General features: G+C 39.3%; 1 protein-coding gene across 1 annotated transcript in view; it reads left to right on the top strand.

Annotated features, from left to right (window-relative positions):
- The window catches only part of LOC138976538 (hemagglutinin/amebocyte aggregation factor-like), a 57,619-nt gene extending 46,324 nt beyond the window's left edge, over positions 1 to 11,295 (top strand). Inside the window, exons 4-6 of the mRNA XM_070349397.1 lie at positions 4,767 to 4,898; positions 8,276 to 8,399; positions 9,632 to 11,295. Of these exons, the coding sequence (XP_070205498.1) occupies positions 4,767 to 4,898; positions 8,276 to 8,399; positions 9,632 to 9,671 (296 nt within the window). The 3' untranslated portion in view covers positions 9,672 to 11,295. The remainder of the gene's footprint in view (positions 1 to 4,766; positions 4,899 to 8,275; positions 8,400 to 9,631) is intronic.
- The last annotated feature ends 4,155 nt before the right edge of the window (positions 11,296 to 15,450 follow it).

Genomic DNA, 15,450 nt, shown 5'->3' with positions numbered 1-15,450 from the left:
TGCCAGTTCGTTTTTGGAACCGCTTGCAAAGCAGTGTCGTCTGTTTAGGTCTGGGGAAACGCCAATGAAAAGAGCCGAAGAATCCCCGAGCGTTTCTATTGGGTTTGCTTTTGATTATCCATGTATAGCCTGCTTCCTGCAACTATGGAAACCGGGGATTTATTGCATGGGGAACATGAGATTTATTTCCCAGCTGGATGTGAATGAAAACTCGTGAAAGTGATGACAAGTTGTTTTGTTGAAATAGCTTGCATATTGCGGGTGCTATGTTATTCCTACTGATGCAGGTGTCGCTCGCATGAGCGGTGAAAAACTGGATTGTTGCATCAATTTTGAGGGGTATAATGACAAAAAGTGCTGTATTTCAGCAATGCCTTAGTGGATTGCTTTGGAGTGTTCATTTGTGTCCAAAAAAGTCCGGAATTCCCATGTCTACAGACACATGATTGGTAAAGACAATGCCAAACTTTCATTTGCGTGTAACCACTAGCGTAAATTTGCTAGTCATGCAAACACATGAGAAAAAATTAAACGTTCACGCTGTTTTGCACTGACAGCGGTTATCGCTGCGCGCCTCTCAAAACATGCTGCGGTCACGCTTGGCTGGGCATTGCTGTGGCACAGTAATCAACCTTAACATATAAAGCGTGTTTACAGTCCTAGAACATTTGCGTCAGTGCTTATACGCAAAAGAAACTTTGGCAGTACCTGTATCAATCATTTGTCTGTAGACATGCGAAGTCCTGAATTTTGTGGACACAAGTGAACATTTCTATGCCGAGTTTAAAAAGTTTTTTCTCCGGATCATTGCATACAAGAGAACGAAGTACCTCTGTTATGTTGGCAAAATATTCTGAAAGTGTAAAAGCAATCAACTAAGTCATTGCTCAAATTCAGTGATTTTTGTCATGATGCCCCTCAAAATTGACGCATTGTCTGCTAGAGGAAGTAGATATCCGCAAAATATTAATTATGGTCGCCATTTGCATTTCACATTTTCCCAAATATGTTCTTCCTCTATCAGATAATCAAAACCAAAGTAACATACATACACGAGTACATAAGGATGTACACCAACTTTGTTGCCAGGATATCCATCTCACTGCCAGGTTCCAATTAGTCCCAGTATATACCTTTATCATGAACAACTTTATTCATTAGCGACTATCACGTGCTTGATCCAGTTATACACAGTGAGCTTTATATCAAAAGAAAGTGCAGAGTCTTAGGAACACAACGGTACCACAATCAAGAGCACTGGTCAAGAAACAAAGACGCACGAAGCAATAGATAACTGTGACTGTCGACACGTAACTGCTTAGTTTATCTTCACCTTAACTGGTCCCTTGCGTTTTTGTCCGATCGATTTTGAGGGTACTCTTATTTGACCGGTGGTCACGTGATCCCTGTTAAATAAATCTGTAATCCGAAAGGTGAACCAGTTAGTCGGCTTTAACTGGCATAGACAGTTTGAATTAAATGACACAGGGAGTCATGGTTTTTTTTGGGTGCGAAATTTGTTGCAATGATGTTTTGGCGAAGTTTAGAACCTCCTCGTGCACAAGCAAGGAGACTTATGTCTAGATCTGAACGTTATCATGCACCACATAGGGCATGCATCAGAATAACCACAAGGAATGACAACCAGTTCCAAACAGACCAGTCATACGTTCCATTGCTGTCTAAGAGGAATGGGGCAAATATGAGAGTAAACACCTCGGGTGACTACAGTGCAGACTTGCGATCAGTTTAAGTGATATTATAACTGCTAATTAACATCGATTGTAGAAAGTAAGCAAAGCATTGAAAACAAGACACTTTTAACACCAAAATGAAAGACAGATGAGTATTCTTTAGGCTCAGCTAAAAATGATGAGTCGCGCCTCGCCGTTTGGAATCTGTGTCCTGTTTTTATCAACCTTTTCTGTTGTTCCAGAAGGTCCGCATTGTGGATACATTTTTTGGGGGAAATAATTAAAAACTTTAATGTCAGGTCTAGTCGTCAACATTTAAACACAAATTAAGTGTTTATAGCAGTTTAATTTGATCTCATAACTTAATTAATAAATCGTTTCATATCTAACATCAGGGTTGCTTTATTTTTACGCAAGAGCGTATTTTGAGATGTTTTGCTTTGACTTAAAATTGTTGCTTGAAAATAAACTCTATTTTCTTTTGCTGCATAGTACATCATTTTGCTACAAACAACGTACGCGCGATTTGGACGTGCTTTTCATTTCTTATCCCACATACGTGTGAGATACCACCCATGACATAACAATATCGTTTATCACAGTTCATGTGAATGAGGTCAAATAAAACTAGTCTGGCAGGGACCTGTTTATCCATTGCGAATGATGCCAGAGTCACCGAGACAAACGTCATTATGGAAACACTTTTGCCTTTGATGTTTCCCCTGAAAGAAATTTTAGAACTAACATGTCACGATTTCTTCGAGAGTGACGTTACTTTGCTTGGACGTCAAAGATTGCAGGAGACTTTGTAAGAGATCGAGGTTCCATTAGAAGCGTCTTCAATTTGTATGCGTCGACTCGGGAATGTTTTGAGCTGAAGGTATGTAAATACAGTATGTAGGATAAACAGAAAACTACATGGCTTGCTGTGTCGTACCAGATTTACATTCGTTGCTTTTTTAAATATTGAAAAACTCGCTTTCGCTCGCAGTTCAATATTTAAAAAAGCAACTTGTGTAAATCTGGTACGACACAGCAAGCCATGTAGTATTCGCTATATTCAAACCTGTCAACAAATATGCGCGCCGGCAGAGTACATAGAGAAAACTGTACATGGCTTGCTATATCGTACCAGATTTACACGAGTTGCTTATTCAAGTATTAAAATGCGAGCAAAAGCGAGCTTTTCAATATTTAAAAACACACACACACGCACACACACACATACACCACACCCTCGTCTCGATTCCCCTCTCTACGTTAAAACATTTAGTCAAAACTTGACTAAATGTAAAAAGCAACGAGTGTAAATCTTGTACGACAGAGCAAACCATGTAGTATTCTGTTTATCCGATGTACTTGCGTGCCTTTTTCTGCTCCAAACATCCCGGAGTAGACGCGTCCAAATTGAAGACGCTTCTGATGTAACCTCGATCTCTTCCAAAGCCTCGTGCAATCGTTGACGTCAAAGCAAAGAGACGTCTCTCTAGAAAGTATAGCGTGACGTGTTTGTTCTTCCAGGGAAAGCAGCAAGGGCAAAAGTGTTTCTAGAATGACGTTTGTCTCGATGACTTTGGCATCATGAGCAGTGGGAAATCAGGTCCCTGCCAAGACTAGTTTGACACGACCTCATTTACATGATATACTAACGTGTGAATTGAACGATATTGTTATCTAATGGGTGTTCTCTCTCGCGTATGTAGGATAAACCTGCTTACATAAATACAAGTCTGTCGTGGTTCAAGCCGCAGTCACACAATGGCATATTCCTAAAACTGTCACGGTCAGACGGTGTTGTTGTTGCTCCGGACGATAAAACCTGCTCTCTGTGATACAATCGCAAGTCAGAACTAAAAGAACGCTCCGTTGCCTCATTCCCATCGTGACTTGAAAAAAATTGTCGACAGTAAATAAACAATTTTCGGAAGAACAGTTATAACTTTCCCGTTAGAGCTTATGGTGAAATATGTTTTTTTATAAAGGGTGAGAGAGATGATTTAGCGTTGTCAGAGCGGATTAAAACCTGTTTCGCGAAAAAAAGCGTCTGCCTGGGTGCAATACCTTTCAACTGTGTGACCGGTTGCTTGTACAGTGGTCGCCGGTTAATATGACCGCGGTTAATATGACCAGCCGCGTATTATGACCAATTTTACCCGGTCCGGAATTGTCCTTCTTTGTTATGTATTAGAAAAAGTCGCTTAATATGACCACAACGCCGCTTAATATGGCCACATTGTTTCGAGAAAATGGCAACAAGTTCACATCTTTTTCAGTTTGAATTCACTCGGGGGAAAAAAATACATACGATTTTTTGAAAAAGGCAAAAAGGCGTGCGATATTTTCTTTCTTTTTCGTGAATGAAACTAAAGTGATCAGCGATCAGTGCTCAGTGATCTCTAATGTCGCGATCATTATTCTCTCTCTTTTTTCCCCCGAGACAGAGCGTCATAAAAAAGGCAAAAAAAGGTGCGATCTTTTCATTATTTCCCGTGAATAAATCTAAAGTGATCACGAACATTATTCTCTCTCTTTTTGGCAAACAGAGCACGAGCCAACCAATCTTTCAGTCTGATTCAAGAGGAAACAATGTCGAAACGAAAACGCCAAGATCGGACAGCCGAGGAAAAGCTAGAACTTATTGACACATTTAAAGCTCTACCATCCTGTAGTATGCGTGAGAGTGCTGCACAGTTGGGCGTCAACAGAGGATTTTTGACAAACATTCTCAAGAATGAAGACAGCGTGAGGAAGGAGTTACATTTTCTTACAATTATTAATTACAAAAAAAATGTTTCGTTTTGCGATTTTTTTTAAGTCGTTTTCTCTAACATCGGTTAATATGACCAGCCGCTTATTATGACCATTTTATCCCGGTCCCAAAGTGGTCATATTAACCGGCGACCACTGTACAAGACAATCGGTGATTGCCTCACATGCAACGGATTGTGACGATCGAATCACAGCCGTGTGACGGCCTCATTAGAAAAAGTACAGAACAGGAAGGAAGGTACCTAATAATTGCATTGATTGCTACTCAGGAAGGACTCTATTTGGATCATGCTTTGGTTGCAGCCGATCTAAACTCTTTGAATGCAGTCGTTGACTACCAGTGTCCTGGCGGAGGCTATGTCGCTGGTATGTCCAGCTACCACAACAACCACCACGAAGACAGACGCTACAGTCTGTATTGCTGCAATTTGTCAGGTATAATTGCAATCAAGGCCATCATTTGTGTTGTATTTACTGCTAGAATTTTGCAAACGGCGCAGCTAATATACTGTTATATTACCGCAAGTATCTTGACTAATGCAGGTTAGTAACAGCTATTGTTTTCAGCATAGCGATATGGTCGGATAGTTTGACTCGAACAAGTATAATACGCCTCGTCTTCGACTCGGCATACTATACTTGTTCTTGTAAAAACGCAACCGGTTTTTAACGAGAGCAGACGAAATATGCGAGCGCATGCTAGCTTATTGCGCATACACACGTCTCTGCCATCTCAGTGGCGGCCGAACGACGCAGCGACCGCCATTCGCCGTCAAGTTTGATTTTTTTTGCCTGTTTAAAAATAACCATACCTAAGTGACGATGAGGAAGACCAAAAAGCTGCATCTTTCTGTGATTTGGTTGTCCATTTGACTGGCTGAAAGTCCTTTTTTAATCAGGTAAAAACCCACGCGCGCGTCTCACAGACTAAGCATTGCGATGACCTCTCTTATTGCGCTCGACACTTTGTCAATTCAGAGATTTTGATGTGTTCGATGGCATAAATTGCATTACAATGTCATGTTTCGTCTGAAATAAGAATTGTATAATTATGTTTGGCGTTGACAAGCATTTGCAGGACGAATTCCATGAATGATATCCGTGGAAAGACCGTCTGTTCGTGTTGAACAGAAATCACGTGTAGCCAATGTTGTTATCCATATGAACTGGATTTTGAGCAACCTCCTGCGAAATATGGCCAAATGATCGAAAAAGGGCTGTGTGAGACTATCCAATCACATCCCCCGCTTTTCCCTGCGTGTTTATCAAAATTGCAATATTTAGAGATTACAAGCCGAGTCTCAGTCAATGTTAAAAAATAATGGTCGAACCGGACAGACCTGAAAGTGGCGAGTAAAAAAAAAAAAAATTAAATTAAATAAAAATCGCCATGGCGAGTAGAAACATGTAAATGGCGAGTAGAAAAATGTTAATCTACTCGCCAAATGCGAGTAAAGTTACTGAAACAAATGGTTGGTTTGGCGAGTAAAATTTGCTCTCTGACTATAGTTAATTATGAGAAGTACTAGCCAGTGCCCCATGTTGTGGACTTTCAGCGCTGCCGCATTTTTCATGATCCGCAAACTTCGACCATTATAAAGCGTGGTCCTTTTTATATTTAGTCAAGTTTTGACTAAATATTTTAACGTAGAGGGGGGAATCGAGGCGAGGGTCGTGGTGTATGTGTGTGTGTGTGTGTGTGTGTGTGTAGAGCGATTCAGACCAAACTACTGGACCGATCTTTATGAAATTTTACATGAGAGTTCCTGGGATTAAAATCCCCGAACGTTTTTTTCATTTTTTTGATAAATGTCTTTGATGATGTCATATCCGGCTTTTCGTGAAAGTTGAGGCGGCACTGTCACGCCCTCATTTTTCAACCAAATTGGTTGAAATTTTGGTCAAGTAATCTTCGACAAAGCCCGGACTTCGGTATTGCATTTCAGCTTGGTGGCTTAAAAATTAATTAATGACTTTGGTCATTAAAAATCGGAAAATTGTAAAAAAAAATAAAAATTTATAAAACGATCCAAATTTACGTTTATCTTATTCTCCATCATTTGCTGATTCCAAAAACATATAAATATCATATATTCGGATTAAAAACAAGCTCTGAAAATTAAATATATAAAAATTATTATCAAAATTAAATTGTCCAAATCAATTTAAAAACACTTTCATCTTATTCCTTGTCGGTTCCTGATTCCAAAAACATATAGATATGATATGTTTGGATTAAAAACACGCTCAGAAAGTTAAAACAAAGAGAGGTACAGAAAAGCGTGCTATCCTTCTTAGCGCAACTACTACCCCGCTCTTCTTGTCAATGTCACTGCCTTTGCCATGAGCGGTGGACTGACGATGCTACGAGTATACGGTCTTGCTGAAAAATGGCAGCTACTTGACTAAATATTGTATTTTCGCCTTACGCGACTTGTTTCTTTTTTTTTTTTTTAAATGTAATGATAATTTGTTAAATGATGGCATGTTTGTTGATGTAATGAACGGTTTCATTGAGGGATATAAAAATGAATATCGTGAGTCAGATCCGAAAGATCGCAACCGCCGACAAAAACAGTAGTGTAGAGCGAAGTGGAGTGTACAGAAAAGTAAATCTGCGAGTGTTCGCAGTGCTGAAAGAAAATGTCATTTACACAAGAAAAAGTTGTTTCAGCACTACTAAGTCCATCGTTCGGTTCACAACAATCTTTTGGCTACATAAGCGATGCAGAAAATGAGATAGTCTTTTCCTTAAGGTTCACGGAGAAAGATGTTAACAATGTTTGAGTTTGGTTATGTACAGATTTAGAATTAACGTGTTCTTCCGCCCTGTTATTCTCGACTAACACCGACGAAAATAAAGTGGAATAGTGTGGTTCACATTTAGGATCTTGTCAAATGTACATACTCATTTATTTGACGTGAGTGTATAACGGTAGTTACATATAAAATTGCCAGGCGGGAAGACATCGGAGAACGTCAAAATAATGACAGCTCAAAACAAAACCGTGTGAATGACGTTTTCGAATCAGAATCAGGAGCCATTTATTTTTCTGAGGGTGTGTACTTGTTTGCCCGCCACGTTTGAATGCAATATTTTTTGAAAAATCCAGGCGTCGTCTGAAGTGTACAAGAAAAGAGGAGTGACCTTGACCTGTGATCTTGAGTAGTGACCTTGACCCGGCATGCTTTAGATATGTTTGCTAGAGGTGTATGCTCCTTTTAAGTGTATCAATACATTTACAAAGTGTGATATAGAAATCATTATTTCACAAGTTATTTAGATGGGTAATGGTGTCGGAGGACCAACGGGCGGACCAACGGACAGACGGACGGAGGGACACAGAGCCAGCGACGACCAAACAGGCGGTCGCGCCACACGACTTTCGCCACTTGCTAGTGACGGCGAAGAGTACGGTACCTTGTGCTGCACGCTTTTGGAAAACTAAATATGACGTTGGAATTGTGCACTGAATAAGAGCGTTTACGATTATTGAAATGGAAATTTAGAGTCAATGATGCCAGAAATGTAAAAACAAAAAATGAAGAAAGCCTAACGGTTTTGTGCGTCAGCAATTGTTTTGACATGTGCAAGTTATATCCAAAGAGGGCAAATGTGGCGAGTGAAATTGTTTTGAGCGCTCTAGCACCAATAGTTTGTCAGAAAAGGAGTTGGTCCATATTAGGAACCCCTACTGTTGTTGGACGTCGTGTTCAGTACTCAGAAACGAGTTTTGAAGTGCTTTGTTTGTCTCTTCGTATGTATTTTAATAATCGACCATATCTGCTCTTGTTTGTCTGTGATTCTTCAGGGCACAAAACCTACGGCTGCTATACAACGGGTTATGTGAACAACCATGACGAAACCTACCGGTTCAGTGTGCCTTACAATCACGTCCTTGCAGGAATGAAAAGCGAACACAGCAACGGGAGCGAGTAAGTGTATGGAAGTAGACATACACCAATAGCGTCTTGTTGGAGAGGATTGAATTACATGTGCCCAGTCAAGAAAGCAAATGCTTCAAATACCATGAATGCGACAAGCCAGCAGGCTATCAAAAACAAACACATTTAACAAATAAACAAACCTATTAACCAGCCATAGCGTTTTCCTTCTAACGCATTTAGTACAGACATTGATTCTGAAGTCGATAACGTTACGTTTCATGGAAATATCATCATTATATCCTTTTGTAAAAATCAGTTCTAAAAAGCACTGTCTTTACAAAATCAGGATCACATGTGTTAAGTTTTGTAATTGTATTAATTATCTTTCAGCAACGAGGATGATAGTATCAGCAGACATATTATTCCATTCTTTTCTTGATTGTCTTTATTTAGTCTGAAAATATGCATTGTATTGTTAAGACGCGGTTGAAAAAAAGAATTTGATGCTTGCTAGACTGCACATTAAAGTCAAGTGCCTGATTATACTCAATGTGTCATAATGGGGCGGGGATATAGCTCAGTTGGTAGCGCGCTGGATTTGTATTCAGTTGGCCGCTTTCAGCGCGAGTTCGATCCCAGGTTCGGCGGAAATTTATTTCACAGAGTCAACTTTGTGTGCAGACTCTCTTCGGTGTCCGAACCACCCCCCGTGTATACTACATTGGGTGTGCACGTTAAAGATCCCACGATTGACAAAAGGGTCTTTCCTGGCAAAATTGCTTAGGCACAGTTAATAATTGTCTACCATACCCGTGTGACTTGGAATAAGGTCGTGAAAGGTAAATATGCGCCGACATGGCTGCAATCTACTGGCCGTATAAAATTTCATCTCACACGGCATCACTGCAGAGCGCCTAGAACTGTACCCACGGAATATGCGCGATATAAGCCTCCTATTGATTGATTGATTGATAATGCAAACCATTCAAACATCCATACAAAAAACACACCCGATAACACATGTCCTGCACGAAGTTGTTTTCTTTTTAAGATGTAATCTGTGACCCAATACAATTGCAACAACTGGCACTAAGGTGGTTCGTTTCTTTAGCTGGATACTGTACGAGTAATAACTGAAATTTCTCTTGAATCCAATGACTAATCGTGTATGTGTGTTTGTTTGTATTTTCTTAACGTAATGTGGACTGCTTTACGTTTAGAATTGACGGCGTAGAGCAGGTAGGCGTACATGTAACATTGTATTATTTCTTCTCTTTCAGAGATCGCAGGTTCAAGTTCACAATCTGTAGAATGGCGTAACATGCTTCCTTCAGTTTTAATCGGAGGTTGCAGTCATTGCCAATCGGAGCAGTGACCAGAGCTCTCTCTCTCTCTCTCTCTCTCTCTCTCTCTCTCTCTCTCTCTCTCTCTCTCTCTCTCTCTCTCTCTCTCTCTCTCTCTCTCTCTCTCTCTCTCTCTCTAGGTGATCACAAAGTTTTGGGAGTAAATATCGATAATAATTTATCTTGGACCCATCATGTTAGATCGTTGTGTAAAACCATGTCGAGGAAAATATATTTGTTGAACAGAATAAAACACTTTCTTGATCCACACTCAAGGTTATTATTTTATAGTGCATACATACAAACCATCACGGATTATTGTTCGACCATCTGGGACTCAGCCAGTGCAAATATTTTAAAATCACTGTATAGTCTACACAGACGAGCAGTAAAATCAGTTCTATTAAAACAATCCAGTCTTGTTTTCGACGATTATAAAAAAAACTTAAGATTTTTCCCTTAAAAGAAAGATTTAAATCAAATAAAGGCGTGCTCCTTCACAAAATCCTTTCCGGCCATGCACCACGTGCTCTCATTACAAAATTTAAAGCCAAACCAAGCCGAAAATTCAACGTCCCCATTCCGCGGATAGATCTCTTTAAATCAAGTTTGGCTTATTCTGGCAGCGTTTTGTGGAATTCTCTCCCGGAATCAGTTCGAGTCCCAACAAGTCTCAATACTTTCAAAAAATACCTCTCATTACATTTAATGTCAAATTACGAAAAGTCACAGTGATGGAAGACTTCGTTCTGATTATTTTCATATTGATCATATCTGTCCATAAAGCATCAGTGTCATAACGCAAGAATGTTTGTATAGCCTACAACGTGTATATAGTCCTGTGAATAGTTTTTTTCTGCCTTTAACTGTCATGCTTATCTTTTGTAATTGTCTTACGTTTGTATATATATATATATGTATTTAAGATTAGAATAGTCCCTCTCTGGGCGAGGGCTGGTTGAAAAGAAGCTCGTTTATATTGCTTATGCCACAACCCTCGTAAAATAAAATTTGATTTGATTTGATTTGATTTGATTTGATCTCTCTCTCTCTCTGCCCCCCCCCCCCCCCCCCGCTCCCATCGGGGGAAGGGTATAATGGTCCCAGAAGACTATTTGTGAAGGGTTCAGGCCTGACATGTCTGCATAACAGTTTCATAATCTGGAGAAAAAGGTCGTTGCTACCATTCAGATATTTCCTTTTGCAACTATAACTTCTGTTAATCGGTCCCGTGAAAATTGCATCGCCCTCAAATCACTCTTACCACAAAGGTCTTGCAGAGAGCTTTGAATTCAACTTTTATTGTAGCCTACCATTGCCCGCGCGAAACAGCAGCTAAAGGTTGACCGCGTTTGTTGTTTCACTTCTTTAAAATTCGGTGTTCTCGGTGTTTTAACCTTATGTTGTGGTTAAAACCTTTCTTAATTTAAAAAAAAATTTATAATAATTTTCGTTTCAATATCTTGAATTTCATTCAAAGTAATTCCCTTCACAAATACTCACTTGGGAATGTCAGGAGAGTTTTCACCCTTGCCAATGTAAGCTACCGCTCAATGCTCTTTTTCGTGACGAGGGCAACGAATAAACCTTTGAAAAAAATACACACGAACTTTTCAACATGTCTTTTTATTGCTGTCGACCGAGCGGAGAGGCTGCCGAGTACGTGTGTGTGTATGCGTGTGTGTAAGTGTGGGTGTAAGTTAGGAAGCTGCTTTAAGCTTAATACTGACGCATGAACAATATTAGGTATGCCAGTCTGTATCTTAGCTCAAACCTGGTGGCATGTACACACACACACACACACATACACACACATAAACACACACACACAAACACATATACATACACACACACACACACACACACACACACACACTCACACACACACACGCACATTACTACCCGCATCTCGATTCCTGGATAGTCACATGTTGACTAAATGTAAAAACGAATTATTGTTAATGACACCAACAGAAGTATGCGCATGATTGTTTCTGGTACTTGTTCGTTCATAGAGATATAAAAATAAACCGAGGAAAAGTACATAAACAACGGAATCTCGAGTTGACGCGAATAGGAAGTCTTGAAATGCGGCCATCATTCAAAATCCAGCCAACAAATTGCACTTACCCAGCGTGGTGACTGTCTAGTATGCTGGACACTCGTAGACTCAGCGACACTAGATACAAACAAGTCTCGTGAAGCGATGTAAAAACATTTAGTCAATCTGTAGGTATCAAACTAATCGATCAACACCATTAACCAGTCATCGTCGAGACTACATTCAGATAGTCTCGGCTAAACTTCCCCGAAGACCGAGACGGGTCACGCTCGTCTCCGCAAAGCATGCAAACATTATTCTCGACCTATTGCTTTGATTCTGAGCACGTTTGTCAAGTAAACATAACGTATCTATATATTTTTGAATTCAGGAGAAGATGAAAATTACAATGCAGTAATGTTTTAATCTGCAAGTGAAAAATCGTTTTCAATGATAACTTTAATGAGCAAACTAATTAACTAATTGTTAAGCTTCCAAGCTGAAATGCAATCCAAAAGTCCGGCCTTTGTCGAAGATTGCTAGAACAAAATTTCAATCAATTTGGTTAAAAAAATAGGGCGTGACAGTGCTGCCTCAACAATCACTAATAGCCGGATATAACGTCATCAAAGACATTTATCGAACAAATTAGAAAAATGGCTGGGGATATCATACACAGGAACTCTCATCTCAAGTTTCATGAAGATCGGTCCAGTAGTTCTGAATCGCTCTACACATACACACACACAGACACACACACACACACACACACACACACACACACACACACACACACACACACACACATACACACATATTTGATATCTGTTATACTCGCATTATTTGTTCGAGTTTCTATTGACAATATAAAGAAAGACTGTGAACGTTTCAAAATCAAGCATTACAAACAATATTGTATTGTTGCCTATGGCCCCTTTTTGCAGAGGTAGCACTTGCATTTCCTAAAAGAAGCCTTCGTTTCAAATCAAAAATTTCAAACGAATATTCCATGTTGACAGTTTCTTCAGGACAACAACAACAACAACAGCAACAACAACAACAACAACAACAACAACAACAGCAGCAGCAGCAGCAGCAGCAGCAGCAGCAGCAGCTTGCAAATGATCGTGAGATACAACAACAGCAGCTTGCAACTGATCCTCTGCATCTCTCTAATAAGAAAAGTTATCTGATGTTGACACATCCATAAACGACCTGTTTGCCTTGATGGCAGAAATAATGTTCAACGTCAGCAAATAAGCTGATGACACGATGTCTCAATACCAATTAATCATAGGGTTGCGAAGATAACAAATATAGCAAGACAAGTGCGAAAGTGTGTCCGACCAAAGATATCGATAACACCCCCAAACAAATGTATCTGATTTTTGACTCGCCTCCAACAGAAAGAGATAGTCTTTGAAAAAACATATTGCAGTAATATTCAGGAGAAAATTAGTTATGAGGTGAAGGCCTATGAAATATTGCTCAGCTCGCCTAAAGTAAATGGACTGTATGACCTGCCAAGATATCTTAATCTATAGAACCATTGGTTTGAGATTGTTCATCCTTATATGAAGGTCTGATTAGCCTTTGCTTATTGATATTACTAATAGATGTTTGGAAATAACTCCTTCGGGTTTGTTGGTGTGAAGCAAGAACTCGATGATTGTTGTGTATTTTTAATCATCGAACTATCTCCATATCTTTGGTTCGTAGGACTTTTCAATCTGTACATGTGCAATACAGTTGTGCAACTGAATTTACGATTGTTGTCTCTACGATTATATTTAACTTCTCCATAAAAACCGGCCCCCGTGGCGCAGTGGTTAGCGCATCGGACTGCGGGCCGGGAGATCGTGGTTCGAATCCCATAAGGGGTGCGTGGGTTTTTTCGACCATCGGTCGGCTCCTACCCAGAGTGGAAGTGCTAAAGTTCCAATGGGGAGGCTGGGATCACACAGCCGAGTGTCATTCACTTCACGAATGCGATTGACTGAGAAAGCGCGAAAATTAAAAAAAAAACCTTGTCTCGATTCTTGTGACCCTTCCTGCTCAGGGCTCTAATGGTGACCTTGGTCCCAGTGTTCTGTTCCAGCCATCCCTGAATATTCTGCTGCCGGTCTGGGATGCTCCAGGGGGTCGACGGAGGGACGCAGTGGCGGTCTGCTCTCTGAGGAGACGCTCACTCAGTCTGGCTCCGCGACTTAAGGTAGCAACATCGGCCAGAAGAAGGGTAACATTTTGTTATCATTGATATATCCCTAACAAATGGGAATTTGTCAATGATATTTGGCATGCATATAGCTAATAGACCCTAGTTAACATTTGTAAAGTTAACTTTGCTAAAATATCAATATATTTTTTTTTTATGGTACGAAAAAAGCACAAAAAAGGCACATTTTGTAACACATTATTTTTATTTCAGAAGCACCTGCAAAGCTCCCAGAGGCTAAAACTAATTACAAGAAGCATATCTTTGGTGTGTGCCTCTACAATTATTGTCAGAGTGACCATCTTTTGATAATCGTGGTTTTAATTTTCACGTTTATTAACGTAAAAATATTGCAATAAAATATTAATTTTATGAGCATCAGTCATTCTGCTGCAAAACCTGAGGCACACACCACAGGTAAACATAATTTAAAAACACATGCAAAATTTCAAGGCTCTAGCTTGATTGGTTTTGAAAATATCATGTTACAAAGTGCGAAAATGGTCAATTTTCGGCAAAGTTTGTAAAGTGAAACGAACGACATGGAGTAAAAGTGAATAAGTAAAAAAAATCAGAAACATCGGCCAAAAAAGGTGAAAAAAACACTTTTTTTTCCTTTTTGCCAAGAAAGTGATTTTATGATAGCTTAATCATTCTACTTTTACACACTTTTTAATTTTTTCAATTCTGTTGAGTAGTTTTCGATTTATTGACTGATTACTGAGGTAGAGGTGCCCCTAAATTTACGAGAAAGACGCTCTGAAAATAACATTTTTGGGGCACCTCTACCTCAGTAATCTGTCAATAAGTCGAAAACTACTCAACAGAATTGAAAAAAATAAAAAGTGTGTAAAAGTAGAATGATTAAGCTATCATAAAGGCACTTTCTTGGCAAAAAGGAAAAAAAAGTGTTTTTTCACCTTTTTTGGCCGCTGTTGCTACCTTTTACGTTAATAAACGTGAAAATTAAAATTGTTAGTACCTTCTTCCTTCTCTCCCTCCCTTTTCTTTTTATCTTCTGTAGATTCCTTTGTTCCTATTTAGCTCCCCATCCCCATTCTTTCAATTTGTTCTTCTGGTTTATTGTTGTTATGTCCACCATTACGAAAATGTGTGTAATTTAGTACTGTTCTGGTCACGTGATATAAGCATTTGCTTGAGTGCGTGTCCTAGTTGTGTGTTTTGAACTGTTCATGCAAAGAAATCCTGACTAAAACTTTGTTTAAACCAAAATTAAAACCACGATTATCAAAAACAGGTCACTCTGACAATAATTGTAGAGGCACACACCAAAGATATGCTTCTTGTAATTAGTTTTAGCCTCTGGGAGCTTTGCAGGTGCTTCTGAAATAGAAATATTGTGTTACAAAATGTGCTTTTTTGTGCTTTTTTTGTACCATAAAAAAATTTTAAAAATAAAAAAAAAATAATAAAAAAAAAAATTGATATTTTAGCAAAGTTAACTTTACAAATGTTAACTAGGGTCTATAATCTATATGC

The sequence above is a fragment of the Littorina saxatilis genome, linkage group LG9, assembly GCF_037325665.1.
Source record: "Littorina saxatilis isolate snail1 linkage group LG9, US_GU_Lsax_2.0, whole genome shotgun sequence".
In the NCBI taxonomy this organism is placed as follows: Eukaryota; Metazoa; Mollusca; class Gastropoda; order Littorinimorpha; family Littorinidae; genus Littorina; species Littorina saxatilis.
This window is presented reverse-complemented; position numbering and strand designations above follow the sequence as displayed.